General features: G+C 40.6%; 1 protein-coding gene across 1 annotated transcript; it reads right to left on the reverse strand.

The window, feature by feature from the left end:
- Positions 1-7,039: 7,039 nt before the first annotated feature.
- Positions 7,040-11,849, reverse strand: LOC131915225 (cytochrome c oxidase subunit 7A2, mitochondrial). The gene is made up of 4 exons (XM_059268276.1): positions 11,735-11,849; positions 10,185-10,274; positions 7,848-7,932; positions 7,040-7,240 (listed from the first exon to the last, which is right to left on the reverse strand). The coding sequence occupies exons 1-4, from the start codon at positions 11,750-11,752 to the stop codon at positions 7,182-7,184; spliced, it is 252 nt and encodes an 83-aa protein (XP_059124259.1). The 5' UTR covers positions 11,753-11,849; the 3' UTR covers positions 7,040-7,181.
- Between the last annotated feature and the right edge of the window lie 9,893 nt (positions 11,850-21,742).

The raw sequence follows: 21,742 nt of genomic DNA on the forward strand, positions 1-21,742 counted from the left end.
GTCTGTCACTGGGGGTGGGCTTTGAGGTTTCAAAAGCCCAAGTGGCTCTCTTCCTGCTGCCTGCAGATCTCTATGTAGAAGTCTCAGCTCCTTCTCCAGCACCATGTCAGTCTGCCTGCTGCCATGCTGCCAATGGAATAACCCTCTGAAGCTGTGAGCAAGACCAAATTACTTTTTTTATAAGAGTTGCCATGGTCATGGTGTCTCTCCACAGTAATAGAATATTGACTAAGACACTGTCACCCAGGAAAAAAAAAGCAGTGGCTTCAGAACCATTTGGAAGGCTGTAAACACAGTGACAGGAACACATTTTGTTCTACTGATAAAAATGTGGATTATCGCCGGGCGGTGGTGGCGCACGCCTTTAATCCCAGCACTTGGGAGGCAGAGCCAGGCGGATCTCTGTGAGTTCAAGGCCAGTCTGGGCTACAGAGTGAGTTCCAGGAAAGGCGCCAAAGCTAAACAGAGAAACCCTGTCTTGAAAAACCAAAGGAAAAAAAAAATGTGGATTGTCCTGAGTCATGGCATTTTGCGTTTTCCATTTTGTTTGCTTCTCTTTCTAACATGAGGGCTTTTGTGGGGGTGGGGGACACGCTAACAGGAATCCTGAAACTGGTGCAATGGTGGTTTCCTTTATTTGATGGGTTGTAAGCTCACTTCTTTTACTTTTAAATTGGAAGCAGAAACAAGCCCCCTTTCATTTGTATCCAACCAAAATTCCTGTATGGAAACCCTAACCCCTACGTCCCCTGACTAGAGATCAGAAGCAAGGAAACAATGGTTAAATGGGGTCATAAGGGCTGTGTCTTATCCAGACACACCAGGAAATTGGAAGTCCTACTCCAGTGAGCATATGAATGGTAAAAAAATAGTCTTATTGCTGACATAAAGCTTTGGTGACCAGCTAGGTAGGTGGTGGTGGAGCATGCCTTTAATCCCAGCAGAGGCAAGTGGATCTCTATGAGTTCAAGGCCGGCCTGGAATACAGAGGCAGAACAGTCACAGTGCTGCAGAAGTTAAAGTGGAAGCTAGAGTGCACTCTCCGTGATGCTGAGCCGCCCTGCTGTATCACACCATTCCCACATTGATGGACTGACACCTGAAGGTCCTGTAGAAAAAGAAAGGACTTGGAAAGCAGCAGCTTGGCTTACAAGGCTTAAGAAAAACACCACCGAGCCCGGCGGTGGTGGCGCATGCCTTTAATCCCAGCACTCGGGAGGCAGAGCCAGGCGGATCTCTGTGAGTTCAAGACCAGCCTGGGCTACCAAGTGAGTTCCAGGAAAGGCGCAAAGCTACACAGAGAAACCCTGTCTCCAAAAAAAAAAAAAGAAAAGAAAAGAAAAACACCACTGTAACATAAACATGCAAGGTAAGGATGCAAACACTGCGTTATCCAGAGCAAGCTCTCTAGAGGCTTTAGCTAAGACAACTGATGAGGCAGATGCACTGAATAAGATTTACAGATGAAACAGATGCTATCAGGAGCATCGGGGCTAACAAGAAGTCAACATCTGGATTCACAGATCCCAAGGACGGGCTGACTTTGCTGGAATTATGTCACTTGGTCACTGAAGAACTGTGACAGAGGTAAACAACACTGACAGGAATTTGGAAGCTCTAACTGCTGCCCCTCACAGGTGGCCAGGAGGCTCAAGACCTCAGTAAAGGAAGCATTTGGATACATTGGAAGCACAGAAGGCCTTAAGCTAAAAGTGGGGCTTGATGTGACTAAATAGCTCAAAGTGCCTAATATTTAATGGATGAGAAATTACCTTTTTTTTTTTTTTTAAGACAGGGTTTCTTTGTGTAGCTCTGACTATCCTGAAATTCGCTCTGTAGACCAGGCTGGCTTCGAATTCACAGAGATCCACCTGCTTCTGTCTCCCAAGTGCTGGGATTAAATGCATGCACCAATACTACCAAATTACTTCTTATGTACAAGCAAAAAGTCATTTATTTAGATGAAATATATTCCTGGTAAAGGCATAAAAAGTTATTAAAGTGACAAAAGATTCAGAATATTTTATGTTTAGTTGATTAGGCATCAGCAGAATTTGAAAGAACAGATTCCAATTTTGAAAGCAGCTCTCGGCAGGTCAAACACTACCAAACAATATTACATAGAACTCCTATATGAAGTGAAGAGCCAATCAATGTCACCAACCTCGTGATCTTAGAAACTGGCACAGCCACCCATCTTCAGCAGTCACCATTCTTTATCCAGGCAACACAACCCATCATCAAAAACGATTAGTACTCACCACAGCCCGAGTCATCACCAGCATTTTTTTTATTTCTTTTTTAAGCAAGAAGGTATATATTTTTCAGTTCTACCAGTGATCATTTTTAATTATTAGTTGTACTACTTTGCTATTTGTTGCTATGATAAAACATTGACCAAAAGCGACTTGGGGAAGGAAAAGGTTTATTGCTTTACAGGTTACAATCAATCAATGGGTGACAAGGCAGGAGCTGAATGCAGACCATGGAGAAACAGCTTTTCCGACTTGCTCAGCTAAGTAAACAGCCTAGGCCCACCAGCCTAGGCATGAAATTGCCCACAGTGGACTGGAGCCCCTACATTATGTAATTAAGACAATAGCTCCATCCCACCTAGACGCACAAGCCAATCAGATGGAGATGATTCCTCAGTTGAGGGTCTCTCTTTCCAGGTGTCTCTGGTTTGTATCAAGTTGACAAAAACTAATCAGCACATTAATGTACATTCATTGTAAAAAAGTTCACTGTGAAATCTTCATACACAGATATTAATGTGCTTTTGTGATATTCAACTTCCATCCCCATCTCTTTGCCCCTCCCTCCCAGTTTCCTTACCTCTTCACATATACTTTCATGTCATTTTAAATACCAGATTCTGCATATGAATAAAGACACATTTCTTTCTAAATCTGGCTTATTTACATTAGCATATCTCTAGTTCTATCCATTTTCTTGCAAATGACAGAATTTTTGTTTTGAGAAACAAAATTGTTCTTTTTTACTGAAAAAAAAAAACCCACAATTATGTATATGCCAGGTTACTTTATCCACTCATCTGTCTGTAGGCATCTAGGCTAGTTCCCTAATGGGGCTATTGTGAATACTGTTCCAATAAACAAGGGTGTGCAGGTGTCTTGGAGACCTTAGATTCCTTAAGGAATTAGTTACATTAATGGGGTAAGTTTCTCTGGAAGGAGAAATAACAAGGGTAAAGAAGGCCACCCGCCTTTAGTCATTAGAATAATACCAAGAATATTTTCAACAACTCACTGAAGGGAAGACTGTACCTCCTGCAAGAGGTCAATAGGGACCTGACACATCTTAGACTAAGTAACAGCCCACCTACTGTAGTTCCCAGTTCCCCAGAAAGGTTAAAGGTTTGATCCTCAGATTAGCAGGTCCAGTCATCTCTTACATTTCATTATATTAATGGCATACTTATAATCGGAAGTCAATACTCAGATTCCATTCTACATGTGTATATTCTTTGCACTAAGTATACAAGTCTCTGTTCCCCTTCCTGTAGCAGGCTTCACTTATGCTTTGAAATGCCAACTTTAGGGCTAAAGAGATGTCTCAGAGACTAAGAATGTGTACTGTTCTTCTAGTTCAATTCCCAGCACCCTGCCAGGCCTGCTGCCTGTAACTCTAGTTCCAAGGGATTATGCCTGTAGCCTCTAAGAGCACCTGCACACAATTGCACATATCCACACATAAAATCGACTTAAAATTTTTTAAATAGAACTACCATTTTAGTAGGCAGTTCTCTACCTTCCAAGCAATCTCACTGTAACTATTTCTAAATTTCTAATCTACCAGGAATTAGAAAATGCCTTGGGTTTTGACTGATTTTCTTAATTTAGTCCTTCAGATTATCTGACTTTGTAGAAGCTGTTTCTTTTTTAAGATAAGGAGCTGAAGGGCTGGAAAGATGTCTGAGCAGTTCAGAGCACATACTGCTCTTACAGTGGATCAGTTTGATTCCCAGCACCCATACTGCATGGCTCAATCACTGGGTAATATCAGCTACAGGGAGATCCATGCCTCTGACCTTGGCAGGCAGCTTCACTAATGCATGCACGGGAAAACATACACACACTTAAAAATCTTTTTTTTTTTTTTTTTTTAAATAAGGAGTTGCATAAAATCTACAGATTCAGTAGGGACCATCAAGGGAGACTCACGGCTAGAGAGAGATTCACAGAAATCTGAAACAGTATTAAACGTAACCAGTAACATAGCCACATTCAAAGATAATGACTTCTGTGGAGAAACTAACTGGCAACGTTCTCGCAGGCTCTCTTTTTTTCTTCATTCCTTTGCTAGGTACATAGTAGACAAACACAGGACTTCACACTAAAACAGATCTAAGTATGAAGTCAAGTTCTAATGTAATTGTAGTGCTTGGTCTGTTTCAGTGTCTATGTCTTGCTAATAGTAGTAATAACTTTATGTGTTAGAGAGTATCTATGGTATTTTGTTTAGTTACACAACACTATAGTTATCAAGTAATATCGTGTAATGTTAGAAAGCCAGAGAAAATCACTGTAGAACTGCATGTAGATGCTCGGCCATTTGCTGGTAAGTCACTGGGGAAGACGTAACAATTTCTGCTTCCTCATCTCCTGTGTTTCAATACCACCTGTCTCTGCAGCCTAACCAGAAGCAATCCCACTTTCCAAAGATGCTCTCAGTTCAAACGTCACCTACTGAGAGACCTTTCTTAGGTTCTACCTCAATACTTCTAAGAGATCTCTCTAGGGCCGGGTGGTGGTGGCGTACGCCTTTAATCCCAGCACTTGGCAGGCAGAGCCAGGCAGATCTCTGTAAGTTCGAGGCCCACCTGGTTTACAGAGCGAGATCCAGGAAAGGCCCAAAGCTACACAGAGAATCTCTGTCTCAAAAAACCAAAAAAAAAGAGAGCTCTCTCTATGGGTCTCAAACTCCCACAAGAGGAAGTGATTATGTTTATGAATTAACTTGTCTATCTCCACTAATCGGACTATAAAGTCCATTAAGGAGCTTAGTGGTCCAGCTCAGTTGTATTTCTGAGCCTAGAATAGTAATTTTTTTTTTTCAAAAGTAGATTTTCTGTAATTGGGGAGGCAGGGATGTTCGATAGACAAGGTTATTAAGTTCCAGGTTATTGATGAAGATCTGCCTCTGTTCATATCTGGCTAATTTTTGCCTCCACAGAAAGCAGCTGTCCACTTTGCCTTATGGTCTATTTCAACAAACAGGCTCATCTTCTCTAATGCAGATCCCTTTAATAGCTCCCTCCTTGTAATAGACTGCAAGGCCCTACTTGATGGGCATCTCCCTTCTTTCTCTCGGTCACCCACAGCAGTACCTGTTCACTACCCTTTTCTTTTTCTTTGAACATGGCCAGAATCCTCAGGACATTTGCTCTGGGTGGTTCCTTTTTCCTGAAATGCCTTTCTTCTTATACCTAATTGGCTAGAGCTAGGCAGCAGTGATACACGCCTTTAATCCCAGCACTTGGGAGGCAGAGCCAGGCGGATCTCTGTGAGTTCAAGGCCAGCCTGGTCTACAGAGTGAGATCCAGGACAGGCACCAAAACTACACAGAGAAACCCTGTCTCGAAAAACCAATATATATATATAGTTAATCAAACTAGGGAGACAAAGTATACTTTTTCAATCATGAAAAACTGGACTTGAAATCTTATGCTGCCATTTATTTCAGTTTTGTAAAACTGCAGGAGACTTAATTTCATCCACAAATCCAGTTTAGCAGTAACTTCACCTTGAACAGTTTTAGTACATTAAATATGGCAATGTTATTAGGCCCCAAGCAGATTATTTTGGCATAATATTCCTAGGAAATTTTATGTAGAGTTGGGCCAAGTGTTTTAAACCTGGGACCCCAGTTACTTGGGAAGCTGAGGCAGGACAATCACGAGTTCCAGGGTGGCCTGGGTAACACAATGAAACATTGTCTCAGGAAGCTTTTTCTTGTACAACTGTTACTAGGTTAAGCCAAAGACAGTAAGTCTAGGAGGTATCAAGATGAAGGTTATAGAAAACGCCAAGCTGTTTTTCCTTCTTACATGACTTTCATGTCATAAAAGTACTTTAAATCACTTAGGAAAATTAACTAAAGTCCCCCTTGTAAAATGCTACCATTCTTTTCAAAATATCATCAGTGGTTCTTTTCATGAGACACTGGCTTGGCCCAGGTTCTAAGCCACTGGGGAACTTTCTCAGCTTTTAGAGACCTCTAATGTTTACTTCTTTCTAAAACTAGCAAGATATACACTACAGTCCAACAACCCTTTAAACTTCAGAATCTAAGAGTAAAATATCGGTAATTAGTAACCCTTTGAGAAAAATTTACACAATTCTCCATGTTTTTATACCAAAGACTAATTTGGTTGTTTCAAATGGTTCAAGTTTTCCAAATATTTTTTATTTTTTGTTTAGAAATTTAAGCTAAAAAAAAACAACAAAAAAAAAACCCTTACTCATAGATTTCTCTTAATTCTGGCATAGGTTATTTTTAGAGATTGCTAAGGTACACCCTGTAGAAGGAAGAAAAGAAAGTTTGGCTCCCTACAGCCCCCATAACTTTTATAAGTTTATGAAGTTTTTAAGCTTATGCTAAGGATTAGAATAAAATCATAAAATCCCATTCTGAATGTAGAAAAAGTAATTAGAAGCCTAGTACACCGTAATTCTAAGACAGAAGACACCCAACATTTCAGCACAGAAAAAGAAGAGCAATCAGGACCCACCTCACTACTCAAGCAGTGCCCAGCACTTTACCCTGCGAACATGGAAGTGGGTAGACAACAAAGCAATGTTCTTTCAAGGGTCAAGCTCAAATGACGTTAAAGACCATCTACTAATTCGTAGCTGCTGAAAGTAAAATTTCCTAAATAATGTCACAATGATTGTGTTTTACATAAACTTACAGACTAAGGACTTTTTAAAAATTTTTGTTCCTTATCTAAGATTTGCAAGTGCTGACCCAAAACTATATTACCAGTCATTTATTCTCAAGTGAAAAGAAGACAAAGCATGGTAAAGACTGCTTTATTGGTGGCAGTTAGTACACATCAATAAATATTGATCCCCAAAGAAGAGCTCAGTTACTCATCAGATTCCTGGTCCATCGAGCGCTGAATGAAACTGAACCATGTGAAGACTGGGATGATGAAGTCAGTTCTGCTTCTTGGGAAATGCAGCCATAACTAACATATAGATGGCATACGCTGTTCCTGAGAAACACACGAAAGCTTAGTAGGGATTCTGAGATTTCAGTACATACACTTAATATTTCAGCTCCAATGTTAAGGCCAAAATTGATGTTAAGACAAGCTTAATGGCTGGGCATACAGCTCAGAGGTAGGGTGTTTCCTTCTAGTGCTTAAGCTCCTGGGTTTGATTTCTAGTGAGAACACACACACATACACAACCTTTAATCAAACATAAAAGTATTTTGATAGATGTTGAAATTTTTAAAAAATTAATCTAGTTTCATTGTTACTTCATTTCTGTTTAAAGGGTAGATATGTCACAATATCTTTCAACAGAATGAATGCAAACATTTTTAAAGCCCCTAGTACTAGAGGCAGGGTAGTGTGAATGTTTTGGGGGGGCCCTGCTTGGCTACCTCTATCAGGTTAACCACAAACCTGCCGAGTCAGACCTCTTCTGATGGTTAAATGCTCTTGGGTAGTATATTCTAACTGCCCTCTTGACTGCTCCTCTGAGGTACAGTGATACTGCATACAGACAGACTGCCTGCAATAAACACTGCCCCAGCAAAAGCAAGGAAGCTGCCGCTGCTGCCCTTGTCCTGTAAACACTCAAACAACATCTTACCACCAACTGTCAGACCCATTGTGAGTCTGTAGAGGAGGGCATCAGATGCTCCGCCCTTCAGATGCACTGGGATTCCATTATCCTCCTGGGTCAAAAAAAAAAAAAAAAAAGGCATTGATACACATGTCACTTGTTTCCAGTTAAGAGTTGGAATATTAATTACTCATATAAAATCCAACAGCTCCTGACACCCCCAGAATTTAAATAATTTCAGAGGCTTACAATTTTTATGCTTTCCCTACTACTTTGAAATGACAAATAGTAAAACACAGCACCTTTTCAGGCTAATGTGAAACCTAGGGAGTTCTTCTTAAGGACTACACAAACTTCAAAGCAAGAAAATACACTCCTTGAATCCCACAACGTAAAAATAAGATAACAACCTGTTGATCATCAGGAAGACTTTTTTTCTCCCCTTATAAAAGGGGGCAAGGGGCTATGGCTTGTAACACTAGTCCAGCATCTTTTATATCCACTTAAGAATTTTATTTTTATGAAACATACCTAATACTTTTACTACTTAAAATTTTACTTAGGAAAAAATTACAAATCACAATAAAACAAAAATTATTCACAATCTAATTACTTAAAGGTTAAATGCTCTCTATTCCACTGGGCCTTTCCCCAAGGCATACCAACCATTAACAGTATGGTATACATCACCATTTTTAATGCTTATATTTATCAATTCTTCTAAGTTATATGTACTTAATATACAAAATGGCATTATGCTATGTAATGTTATACACTATTTTCAAAAACAGTTTTCTCAGTCCATTTAAGTCTCTTTTCAATGGCTATATAATATTCTACTGGCTAAAAAATGTCTTAACTGAATCAGCCAATCCTTTAGTAATTTCTAAGTTGAGTTCCTTAAAATCTTTTATCTATTTGCTTATACATATGCATGTATTCTAAAGTGTCTTAAAGAGGGCTTCTTAGATGACAGGGTATGTGATTAGTTTATAATATTTCAACTACCAGCTAAACTTCTGTCCCTAATATACTACTGCTTATCTTGTATGAAAATCCTGTGAATGGTACTATCTTTCTCCCATACCTGGCAAACATAATCTTTTTGAAATCTTTCTATTTAGATTGCAGGGAGTAGGGTTGCCACTCATCTGTTTGCTTTAAGAAGACTTGGTTCTAAGAGCTGACAAAGAAGCTGTAGTTCTTCACTTCTAAGAACAGTTAAAGCCGGGCGGTGGTGGCACACGCCTTTAATCCCAGAACTCAGGAGGCAGAGCCAGGTGGACCTCTGTGAGTTCGAGGCCAGCCTGGTCTACAGAGCGAGATCCAGAAAAGGCACCAAAACTACACAGAGAAACCCTGCCTCGGAACAACAACAACAAAAAAAAAACAAAAACAAAAACAAAAAAAACAAAAAAAAAAAAACAGTTAAAGTCAGGGTAATGTGGCCTTAAATCTATAAAACTGAGAAGACAATGACAGGGTTATGACCATTTCTTGGTGACAGTCATATGGCCAAGCTGGTGTATAAGCTGTGTCCAGAAAGGGGCTGGAAGAACAGTGTTGGCAGCCTTCACGGCTTTGAAGGAACCACCACATGGCAATACTTCTGCTCTACCAGCAGATAGGGGCCAGCAGTGGTCCTCTAGCTAGATCTCCTGAAGTCATGTTCTGGCTCCATTAAAAGGCAGAGTCCAAACCTCTACAGTCTCCCAATTCACTAGCTAGAATGTGTTTAGGGCAAAAGGAGCTAAATAGAAGGTTAACAGTCAAGAGCACAACGCCTGCCACATTCCATAGCAATCAATCTTCCTTGCCCCGACAGCTGTGGTGAACTTAATTTGCATTTCTTACAGACCTGTAGTTTTTTTTTTAAATATCAGTGATATAATTATACTTTGAAAAACTGCTCATCCATTCCTTCTCTTTACATCAATAAACTGTCTATTTTTAGGCCTTGATTTCTCTCCTCAGGTCTTTTCAAGTTTCCTTAGAAATCTTCCCCACCTAAGACTCTACTATACTCTTCCCCCTGCAGATATGTTATCCTAAAACATCTACTGAATTTCTTTCTACACTATTTATTTTTTGTTTCTGAGCCTTTTCTTATTTTCCTACTCCTATGCAATTATTTCCCAAAGAATGCCAATTCATCATAAATCCTCCCCCTACCCCAGCACACACAAATTCATTGACCTATGCATTTTTCCAGCCTCCCCAGGCACTTCTAGGATACAGCAAATAGTTACCAAGAGAGACCCATATGTTCAAGCTAATACAAAAGAGGCTCTAAGAAGCAGACCTCTGGATTTACTCCCTTCTGAGCTCTATTACAAATAATGATCACCTCAAATATTTTAGTACCTGAAACAGCTTTTGTTTCTCTGGAACTTTGTTTTCAAAATGCCTTCGTGAAGTAGTGCTGATGGTCCTCTGGGCAATCTGACGGAGGGCCTGAAACGGTAAATCCACATCCAGTAAACAGGACTTAGAGCCTAAAGAAACCTCCAAAGGCAATTCCTTTCCAATCCTTCACATTGTGAAAGGAAACTGAGCTTTAAACTTGTCAGTAACAGAAGTCCAGGACCAACATCCAGGCTTTCCAGATGCTGTCTATCCTTTGCTCTGTGCTTCACACTATATAATCTGCAGTCCCCAGAAGTCATCACCTATATAACCTGTGCCTGAAGTCAATCAGTAGTATTTTGTTTTTGTTGAACAAAGCACAATGATATACAGAAGAAAAAAAATAGACTATGTTTAAACATTTTCATTTGGAATTCACCTACATTAAAAATCTATTTATCACTTGACTGAAAAATAAACCAGCAAGATATTTTTTTTTTGGGGGGGGGGGCTACCAGAAAGACTCTTACTCAAAATTATTTTGCAGAGGAGGGCACATGCTAGGCAAGCACCCTACCAGTTATACTCCTACATCTCAGAAAACTGTAATGGGGTGTAAGTCTTGCTTAAAGACTTACAATGCACACTTACTTGAATCAGTAAACACACACTTTAATAACTTATCAATACCACTTTCTAAATGGTACTGATAAGTTATTAAAACTGTTAATTACAAACGAGAATCAAATCACATCTTTTTTTTTTTTTTTTTTTTTGGTTTTTCGAGACAGGGTTTCTCTGTGTAGCTTTGCGCCTTTCCTGGAACTCACTTGGTAGCCCAGGCTGGCCTCGAACTCACAGAGATCCGCCTGGCTCTGCCTCCCGAGTGCTGGGATTAAAGGCGTGCGCCACCACCGCCCGGCCTCAAATCACATCTTTTTAAATTCTGGAAAAATACTTCAGAAGCTCAGAGGTGTTAAAAGGCAATTCAGAATCACCATTACACTTCAGCCGTCGATACCCATTAAATCCCAACCAAAAATTGAATAATTTAGTTCTTTAGCTTACTTCTGATGCAGATAAGAACCATGTAAATTTATATCCTTTCACTATAATACAGGGTTTGGGGATTTAGCTCAGTGGTAGAGCGCTTGCCTAGCAAGTGCAAGGCCCTGGTTCGATCCTCAGCTCCAAAACAAAAAACAAAAAAAAGGACACCCCCTCCCCCCAAAAAAACTATGATACAAAATGACAAAAAAGTGTTTCGAGGTGTCAAAAATCCCGCCCACCCACCCACTGGAGCCTACATCAGAGCTACAATCTTATCAATAGTCACCAGTTAACAGTAGTGACTAGGGAAGCACGTTTGATCATGCCCTTCCCTCTATGTCTACCCTGCAACAACCAGGGGAGAGTAATCGGAAAGGTCAGGGGGGAAGGACGGCCAAGGTGACTCCCTCATCTCCCGCATCTGCCTTCTGCTCCACTTCCAGTACAGCTTTCTGTCGGGGGTCCCTGAGCCTCCGCCCCGACACCCCAGCACCAGCCAACCCCCAAAAGCTACCTACCAGCAGATTCCGCAACATCTTGGCTCAGTTGCTGCCCACCAACCGCGACTACTGAACGCCAAACACCGGAAACCAGGCCGGAAACGGAACTCCCTCCTGACTCTGCGCGTGCCTCCAGAATAAGCGCTCGTTCCTGGAGGAGGAGGAGGGGCTCGCGCAACAGACCATAGAGAAAGCAAACTGAGCCAGAGCGGCCGCTGACAACAGCCGCTCTAGCAACCCCGCCTCCCCGGCCCCGGCTTTCCGGTCCATTCTATGCCACCTGTCTCAGCTCTCCCGGGCCGGCAGCCGGGCCCAGAACTAGGGCTAGAAGAAAGCAAACGCCGTCTGCGATCGGAGAGGCGTGATGTCTGCAGCACTTCACTCTTTGTTGAAGTCAGTAGGAGACCAGCCTTTCCGGAAATTAGCTTGTCTTTTGAGAAGGCCTTTGAGCCGCTGTTTACAGACTGAAAGAACAATGGATGTCAAAGCTACATCGTGCAAGCTTAAAAATACAAAAGCTCCTCGACACGGATACAGTCTAGTTTGGGGGTTTGTTTTCCACAGATGAAAGTGGGGAGCGTTAGTCTTTGTGCTGAGAACATACTGGAAAAAACAATGTTGGTATCCACAGGTATCTAGCACTTTCTTGCGCTATACTCCACTTGCTGGAAGCGCTTCCTGTGTTCCCAGACTGTGGAACTGGCTGGCTTCATTATGAGCCCTGGAAAATGCTGAAAAGAGGGGAGTATATTTTTAATTGAGGTTCAACACAAACATCAACTGCGTCTTGCTTTCTCAGCTCAGCAGGACACTACACTCTATGACTGGAGTTGCCAGACGTGCGCGTATTTTACAGATAGGCTGTCAGCGTTTTGCATCAGTCTTGCTTAATTATTCCTCCTTACAACTGCCTTTATTCCCTCTGCTCACCCTCATGTATGTACAAGTAAAAACAATCTGCCCGCATTACAACAAATGTCTTTCTACCCTTTTGTAAACTTGGAAATGATCTCATTGCCGTTTCAAGTAAAAGCTGATAAATGGGTTCAACAATGGTAACTGAATGAAAACTGATGTTTAATTCCTTCAAATCCTAAGGGTTCTTTCTTTGTTTGCTTAATAACCTACTGAAGGGGCTAGCAGGCCCAAACATGGCAAACATGGCCTCTGGCAGGCCTTCCCCTTCCCCCATCCCCTCTTCTTTGCTAAAAACTGTTGGATTAATTAATTAATTAATTTTAGTTTTTTGAGTCAAGGTTTCTCTGTATAACAGGCCTGGCTGTCCTGGAACTCGCTTTGTTGACCAGACTGGTCTCATCTCACAGAGATCTTCCTACCTCCGCCTCCTGAGTGCAGGGATTAAAGGCTTGCACCACCACCTGGCTAGACTACATTCTTAAAGCTAACCACCAGGTCTATTCCCTTATTTGGCAACTTCCTGAGGCTGACTACCAAGGTCCAGCTATCAAAGTATTGAAGTCCAGCAATCAAAAGCCCCCTTTTGGCTCACCTAATTTAACTTGCCCAATCAAAATTAAACACCTCATCCTAACATGTTTCCCCTCTTACCTTTATAAACTGCCATTTGCATATGGCCCTCGTTTGTCTCTTTTCTATCTTCCGGGACAAATATCCCCTTCCTCTCTCGTTCCCTTTCCCTTTTTCCTCTGTCTCCTGTCTTTTTCCCTTATTCCCTGCTCTTTGTCCTTTTGAGGCAAATAAATCTCCTTTGTGCTGATAACTTGGTTTTGGGGTGTCTTGAGCCAATACCTGTCCTTTTATCTACTCTGTTAATTTGTCCAAGTTACATAACAAAGTTTAGTTTTCCTTCCTTACCCAGTTTATAAACACCCATCATGACCAACTTATTTTCTACCACCTCTGAATTATTCAATGTAACCAAATCTTTGAGCATAATTACCATATATGCCAGTAGTTGGGGTGTGGGGAGTTGTCTACATTTATTTTCTGTAGTTGGGATTCATTAGTTTGTGCTGTTTTCTTTCACAGGCTATAAACTTCCCCAAGATAGACTATACTTACCATTCCTCTAGTACTATTAAATTAAAAGTAGACCACTAACCAACAGTAAATGCATACTGTATGACCTAGAAATACTGTAAATACATACTGTATGACCTAGAAATACTGACTGTCCAAAAAGAACCAAGAGTTCACATTAAAAGGACCTACTGTAGATATAGTCTTGTCACTTAGGACAGTACAATTTTCTCTTTACTGGATCTACAAACACATTCCATTTTAAGAAGGAAATCACACATACAAAACAAAACAATGTTTACTATCTCATTCTCTTCTCCAGAATAAAAACAGACTTCTTTAAACTTGTGTGCCCTTTCTTTGGTCCTAATATTTTTTAAATCCCATTTTAGGCAAGCTTCTACATTATCAGCAACAGATAGCACAGCTGCTCATTCCCTTAGAGTACATTTTAATGTGGAAGTAAACCATCAAGGAAAACAGGGCAACATGAGTTTGAAACAAGGGGCTTTTAGTCAGACTTCATACTCAACTCTCCTGTCCTATTTGACACTGCACCTTTTAGTTTTCGCTTGGCTCCTCATCCTTTCAACACCAAAATTCAAAAGTATCCTACCTTTCCCAAATGTGAACTGACATTTCCCTTAAACTCAAGACATCCTTCAGATGTCTAATGGAGATCCTAAATTAACTTATACTTTCTATATTTTTATTCTTAAATCTTCTCCTCTGCAAGTTTCCCCAAACATTTTACTACCACACTCTACAATCAATTCTATAGGTGCAACTTCACCGTCTAATCTGACCATTTCTGATCTGCAGGCCAAGCCAGCAACATCTCTCACTTGGATTTCTGCGAAAGCCTTCACTTGTTTCCATCTTCCTCTTCCGTCACTGTTGTCTCCCAGCATCCAGAGTGATGGAATTTAAAAATGCTCATGCTCTATTTGTTTGACAAATAGTACCCTGCCCTCCCCCACAACAACAAAAAAAAATCACTGAAAAAAACAAAAACCAACTAACATTTGTTGGCCTCCTTCCGCAGCTTTGTCAGCCCCAGGGTTGTTCAGTATCTCCTTGTTCCTGCCTTCTTAACTGTCACTATTTGGATAGAAAAATGTGGCTGAAGCCAGGCAGTGGTGGCACATGCTTTTAATCCCAGCACTCAGGAGGCAGAGGCAGGCGGATCTCTGAGTTGGAGGCCAGCCAAGGCTACACAGAGAAATCCTGTCCCAAAAAAACAAAGAGAAAAATGTGGCTGAAATTTGCCTTGGTCTACCTAACTACTAGGTTCGTCCTAAATATGCTAGAAACTCATTACCAGGTCTCTGAATTTATCCAATGACCCCTAAATTAACTTTCAAAATGGGCTCTTTTCCAAAACATCAGTTTGAGGTTGTTTAGTTTGTTGATGTTTTTGTTCTTGTTCTTTCATATTACAGAATGGCTCTTTTGAGTAATGCTTACATAACATTTAACTCCAGGTTCAAAATTTTGAAGTTGCTAGTTGTATTAATTTTATACATGAGTCCAAATTTAGTCAAGGGACCTGTCTGAGAAACTAGAAAGTCTAGTGTCACTACTTCCATATTACTATCTCCCTTTATTGTGTATCACAGCTGGATTGATGATAGATCCCATTTCTTAATTTTTCTCAATCAAATCCTTGTGGTTGTGGTTTCTATGTTGATACTTCTTTAGCTATTACTGTTGAAAGCAACAGATCAACAAGAAAACTCTTGGCAGATAGAACATACACAGGCAGAGGGATGGGAACAGATAAATAGTGCTGTTTGGCAAAAAGACGAAGTTGTTCATGGCAGGTTGGTTGCCATGACCAATTTAAGTATCATTTTGAAGGTGCCTTGGAGCCATTCAAAGCTTTAAGGAGTATAGGCTTAGAATACAAATTTCATTTTAAGATAATACTAGTTATAATTAAAGGCTGGAGAGGACCCAAGTTACTAGGGCCAAAGAGTCAGGTTTTGCAATAACACAAAAAAGAAGGATGGCTGAAGTTCAGCAACAGGAGCAGCAGGACACAGATGAGTAGACACATACAACAACACATTAAAAACAAGTGCCTTGTGCTGTGGGATAATGCTCTTGTATACTGTAAAGATTTGTCACTCAAATTGGTTTAATAAAACGACTGGCCAGCAGCTAGGCAGGAAGTATAGGCGCAGCAACCAGACTAGGAGAATTCTGGGAAGAGGAAGGTTGGAGTCAGGAGTTGCTAGCTAGACATAGAGGAAGCAAGATGAGAATGCTGCACTGAGAAAAGGTACCAAGCCACGTGGCTAAACATAGATAAGAATTATGGGTGAATTTAAGTGTAAGAGCTAGTTAGTAATAAGCCTGAGGTACCAGATGAGCATTTATAAGTAATATTAAGTCTCCAAATCAATTATTTGGAAAGCAGCTGCTGAGTATTTGGGAACAGGCAGGCAGGAGAGAAACTTCTGCCAACAACCTTGAAAAACCAGCAGTTTGTGCTTTATTTGGATTAAGCAACTGAAAAGCTTGGGGTTTCTAGATTAATTCATAATAGAGTCAGTTTATCCAGCAATCCATGGAGAGTAATATAAGAGAAACTCCTTGGGCAGGGGGTGTATGTAGCCCAGTAGAGTCTGGGCTACAACCACCAGTATCCATTCCACCCCAAACAGCAACAAAATGAAATCCAGGTTTATATGGAATGATTACTAGTTGTGTTATTAACAGATTAATTCAATATTAATCATTTTTAAGAGAAAGTAAATAACCTAGAGCTCAGGAGAGATATCAATGAATATACATCAAGATCCACTTAAAGATGGTAGTGAAAACGGTAATTTACTATACGGCCAGGCATGGTAGTATACATCTTAATCCTAACACTCAAGAGGCAGGGCAGGTAGAGTTCTATGATTCTGAGGGCAGCCTGGTCTACATGTAAAGTTCAAGGTCATCCAGGGCTACACAGTAAGACACTGTCTACAATAAATAAGACATAAAAGTGCTTCTTTTATTCCAGAAGTATGTGTAAGAGGTCCAGAAAACAATCTCTAAAACTCCCAGTATTTTATGTGGTGAGCATAACTAATATATACAAAGGAAACTAAGGAAAATAAGTAGGGAGAAAATTAGGAGTTATCCACAAGCCAGATGCTAAGGATGAAAAGGAAAGGAACATGCCTATAGAAAGTATCAAGATAAAGGTAAATTTGTTTGGCTTGACAGAAATGGATGGAAACAATTCATTGGGTACCTACTTATGGTTTCTATTGCTGTGATAAAACACCATGACCAAAGGCAACTTGGAAAGGAAAGGGTTTAATTTGTTCACACTTCCACATCACAGTTCATCTTTGAAGGAAGTCAAGTCAGAAACTCAAGGCAGGAACTTGGAGGCAGGATCTGATGCTGAAACCACAAGGACTGCTGCTTACTGGCTTGCTCCTCATGACTTGCTCATTTACTTTCTTATATACTCCTAAGACGACCTACCCAGGACTGACACCACTCACAAGATGTGAGTTAATTTCACACCAATCACTAATTTTAAAAATGTCCCACAGACTTACCCACAGTCCAATCTAGTGGGAGCATTTCCTCAATCGAGTTCTCTCTTCCCAAATGACTCTAGTTTGTGTCACGATGAACCCTTATCAGCTTGACACACAAACACATCACCATTAGGCCACAACCTTTCCTTTCTTGTTCATCCCCAAAAATCTCACAGTAATATCAACATCACAATATAAAATGTTCCAACATTTTGTTTTGTTTTTTGGGGTTTGTTTGTTTTTTCAAGACAGGGTTTCTCTGTTTAACAGCCCTGGCTGTCCTAGAACTTGATTTGTAGACCGACCAGGTTAGCCTCGAGCTCACAGAGATCCGCCTGCCTCTACCTCCCAAGTGCTGGGATGAAAGGCATGAACCACCACATGAGGCTTAAAACATTCCAACATTAAAAAGTCCTACAATCTTTAAAATTTCAAACACTTAAAAGTCCAAAGTCTCTTTTAAAATATTCAAAACTTTCTAAAACTCCAGTCTCTTTAAAGTTCAAAGTATCTCAACTGTTGGACTCTTGTAAAATTAAAATCAAAATACTTTCTTATTCTATGAGAGAATTACCAGGGCACGGTCACAAATAAAAACAAAACCAAAGTCCAACAGTATAAACTTTAATGTAATGATTACCAGTTGTGTTATTAACAGATTAATTCAATTCTGGGATTCCTTCATGATCTTCTGGGCTCCAAAGAGCTTGGCAGTGACATCTCTGGCTCTTTCATACATAACACACAGATTGTTTCCTAGGAGGCACAAGCCCAAGCAGCTTCACTTCACGGATGATGCTGTCCTTAGTGGCCATCCCATTATAGTCACATCTCCAAAATACTGGGGTCTCCACTGCAATTGGGTTGCACCTGTACCAGTAGCTTCACCTGTGCTCTTCTCAGCGTCCCTGACCTTGCCACATGGCACTACACCTAAATTTCTGCCCGTACCTCTGTCAGTCCTAGAGCTTCTAGGATTACACTCAAGCTACACATTCACCAATGGCCTCTCCCAATGCCAAGCCTCAGCTGCTCTCCATGACCCTCTTATGTCTTCAAGATCAGTACCACCTGGGAAACTCTTGCACATTATCAAGTTGGCTGCCAGAATGAGATGGCACCTTGGCCCCCTCTGGACCACAGGTCTTGTCTGCATCACCCCTTCATTGTCTGCATCACTCTACTTCCAAGCCAACATACAACAGTCCACTAAGCTCTCAGCACTCAACAGTTTTTCTAGCCCCAAGTTCCAAAGTCCCCTCGCAATCCTCCCACAAAGCATGGTCAAGTCTATTATAGGAATAGCCCCACTACCTGGTACCAATTTGTGTCTTAAGAGTTTCTATTGATATAAAACTCCATGACCAAAAAGCAGCTTGGAGAGGAGTTTATGTCAGCTTACATTTCCACATTACAGTCCATCACTGGAGAAAGCCAGGGGAGGAACTCAAACAGGGCAGGAACCTGAAGACAGGAGCTGATACAGAGGACATAGAGGAGTGCTGCTTACTGGCTTGCTCCTCATGACTTACTCAGTTTGCTTTCTTATATACTCCTAAGACCACCTACCCAGGAATGGAACCACCCACATGGGCTGGGCCATCCTCACATCAATCACTAATTAAGAAAATGTCCCACAAGCCAGTCTGGTAAGGGCATTTTCTAAACCGATGCTCTCTTCTCTTTATGCTCAAGTTGAAATAAAACTGGCCAGTATACCTAATTTGGTATAATTTTTCTACATGCTTTCCATCCATCACTTCTCAAAACAAAATGTCAAGTAGGTAATGAAACTCCAATTTTACAAATGGTCTAGGAAATGAAGCAATCTATAGATACAGCTGGCAAGTGCTCAACAGCCTCTGAATCCACTTTTAGACTCTCTACTGAATCTTTCAGACAGGTGACAGTGAAGAGAATGCAGTGCCATTTTGACATGAAAGGCTGACTCAAATTGAAAATGAAAGAGTAAACTACTGTTTGACAAACTTGGAGTGTAAAGGAAAGGAAACACACTCCAGGAATTATTAGAGAGTACTGATTTTCAACTGGAGAGATGGAGAAGCTCATATATAATTTGACATAAATTTTGTAAAACTATATTTCTGCATTTCTGGTGCTTGAAACAAAGTGGCATGTTAGGTTTGAAAAAGATGTAAGAGTGAGTTAATTGTCTTCATGACCAAGACAGCAAAGACGGTGTACTGACCTCAAGAGTTACTCCCTCTTCACTCCTACTGCAATAAAACAAGACTAAAGGAAAAGGGCACAAGAAAAACTGACAGACATATCACCCTAGATCAATCTCAAAATATTCTAAGTAAGCCGGGCGGTGGTGGCGCACGCCTTTAATCCCAGCACTCGGGAGGCAGAGCCAGGCGGATCTCTGTGAGTTTGAGACCAGCCTGGGCTACAGAGTGAGTTCCAGGACAGGCTCCAAAGCTACACAGAGAAACCCTGTCTCAAAAAACAAAAAACAAACAAAAAATTCTAAGTAAAATAAATGAGTTTAAAATACTGAATACTATTTACAATATTGTTTATAATATTGCAGAAGACAGACCACACAAATACAGGACATATTAGTGGTTTCCAGGGGAAAAGGAACAATGAGGAGATGGTTCACAAGAGTTATTGGACATAGTGGACCTGTTTGGTACTCTATCATGGTGTTAAAACTCACACAAGTATATGAAGCAGGAAAAAAGTAATGCTGCCATAAAATCTTAAAAGAGTTTAAGCTCCAAACAGGTAAGACAGGGAGATAATCAATTTCAACAAATTGGTGAAAAACAACCAGCTGTACTATGACTAAAGTGGACAGAGCAAGCTGTACTCTGAAGAAGCTGTAGGAGAGAATCAGTATGAAGCATGCCTGCTGGTCCATTCCCTCAGAAGCTTAGATCTGGAGCAAAGGTGACAGCAAAGGACAGACTCGGGAATGGGTCTGAAAATGGCCAGTAGAAAAATGTACATGACGAAACAGTCAGATCTTTAAGATGTTAATCTTCTCAGCCAAAATGTAAATTTGGTCAAAAGCCATAGCTGAGGAGCTCATAGGCCCCTGGGGTAACCTACTACTAGTATTCTGCTAAAGGGACACAAAATCAAAGTGTCCTCGAAATTCGTATTTTTATACCCACAGACTAGTGTAGTTAATCAGAGAAGTTTCCTCACACAGTGGATGGTGGTTAACACAGAAACTCACAACTCACCAATGCAGAGAATAAATGTCAATAGAACGTTCAGCCCAAAATAGGACGTCTACATCAACACACACACACACACACACACACACACACACACACACACACACTCTCTCTCTCTCTCTCTCTCTCTCTCTCTCTCTCTCTCTCTCTCTCTCTCTCTCTCTCAAGCATGAAGCACTAATTCATACACATCAAAACAGGACAGAGGACAACTGGGCAGCAATCTGAGAGGGCCAGCATCTACAATCAGATACACCAAAAGTAATGGAGAGAAAATTGCTTTTAACCTGAAACTGTACGTGTAGTCAAGCTACTAATGAAATATGAAGGTTGGAAAAGGATTTATATGTTATTTCTTTTCAATTAAAAATTACATTTATTTACTTTGTGTGTGAGTCTCTGGGGAATAAAAGGAAATTTCTGTTGAGGATTATTCTTTTTCATCATAATGGCTTTATAATAACTATTTGACTTTGGAAACTGCACATACCTTACTTTTATATATAAAAGCAAATAAGGTCACCATGGTCTCATTTGGTTTTAGACAATATATTTATTTTAAAATTTCAAATGACATTATGAAAAATGTGCTTTTCACATCTACTGACTGATGGGTGCATGGACCAAAGTGAGCTTTAAAATACGTTACTAGATTATCCAAACTCTACAACAGACATTAAGACATCAAAACTTTGGGACAGCATTACTTTTACCCCCTTCACCCTTAAAACTATCATGTTCACAAAAAACAAAACTTTGCAACTTAAAGAGCAACTGTAATAATCCTCAGGCAGTGTTTCCTTGCAGACCGGGAGCAGCAGGCTGAGCAGTGTTCCAAGCCCTGCTTCTCAACTGCTCCTCCTTCATGTCAGCGTTTGCATTTACTGCCTGCCTCCTTGGCTTCATTGCTGTCACTGTCCATTCCCCTCACTAGAACACCAACCTTAGCCAGTCTGCCTAGAACTTGGGTTAACAACCTCACCATTTCCTGGTAAGAATAGATGCTCTTCAGTAACTAAAGTCTCCTGATTATGTTGTCAGTGATTAATAAGCATAATAATTTGATAATTGATGACATTTTATCAAATGCACACATGAAGAAGTTAAAACAGTGGTTCTCAGCCTTCCTAATGCTGCTTACACTTCCTCATGTTGTGGTGACCCTCAGCCATAAAATTACTTCATTGCTGCCTCCTAACTGTGATCTTGCTAATGTTATGAACAGTAATGTAAGTATCTGATATGCAGGATATCTGATACATGATCAC

The sequence above is a fragment of the Peromyscus eremicus genome, chromosome 7, assembly GCF_949786415.1.
Source record: "Peromyscus eremicus chromosome 7, PerEre_H2_v1, whole genome shotgun sequence".
In the NCBI taxonomy this organism is placed as follows: Eukaryota; Metazoa; Chordata; class Mammalia; order Rodentia; family Cricetidae; genus Peromyscus; species Peromyscus eremicus.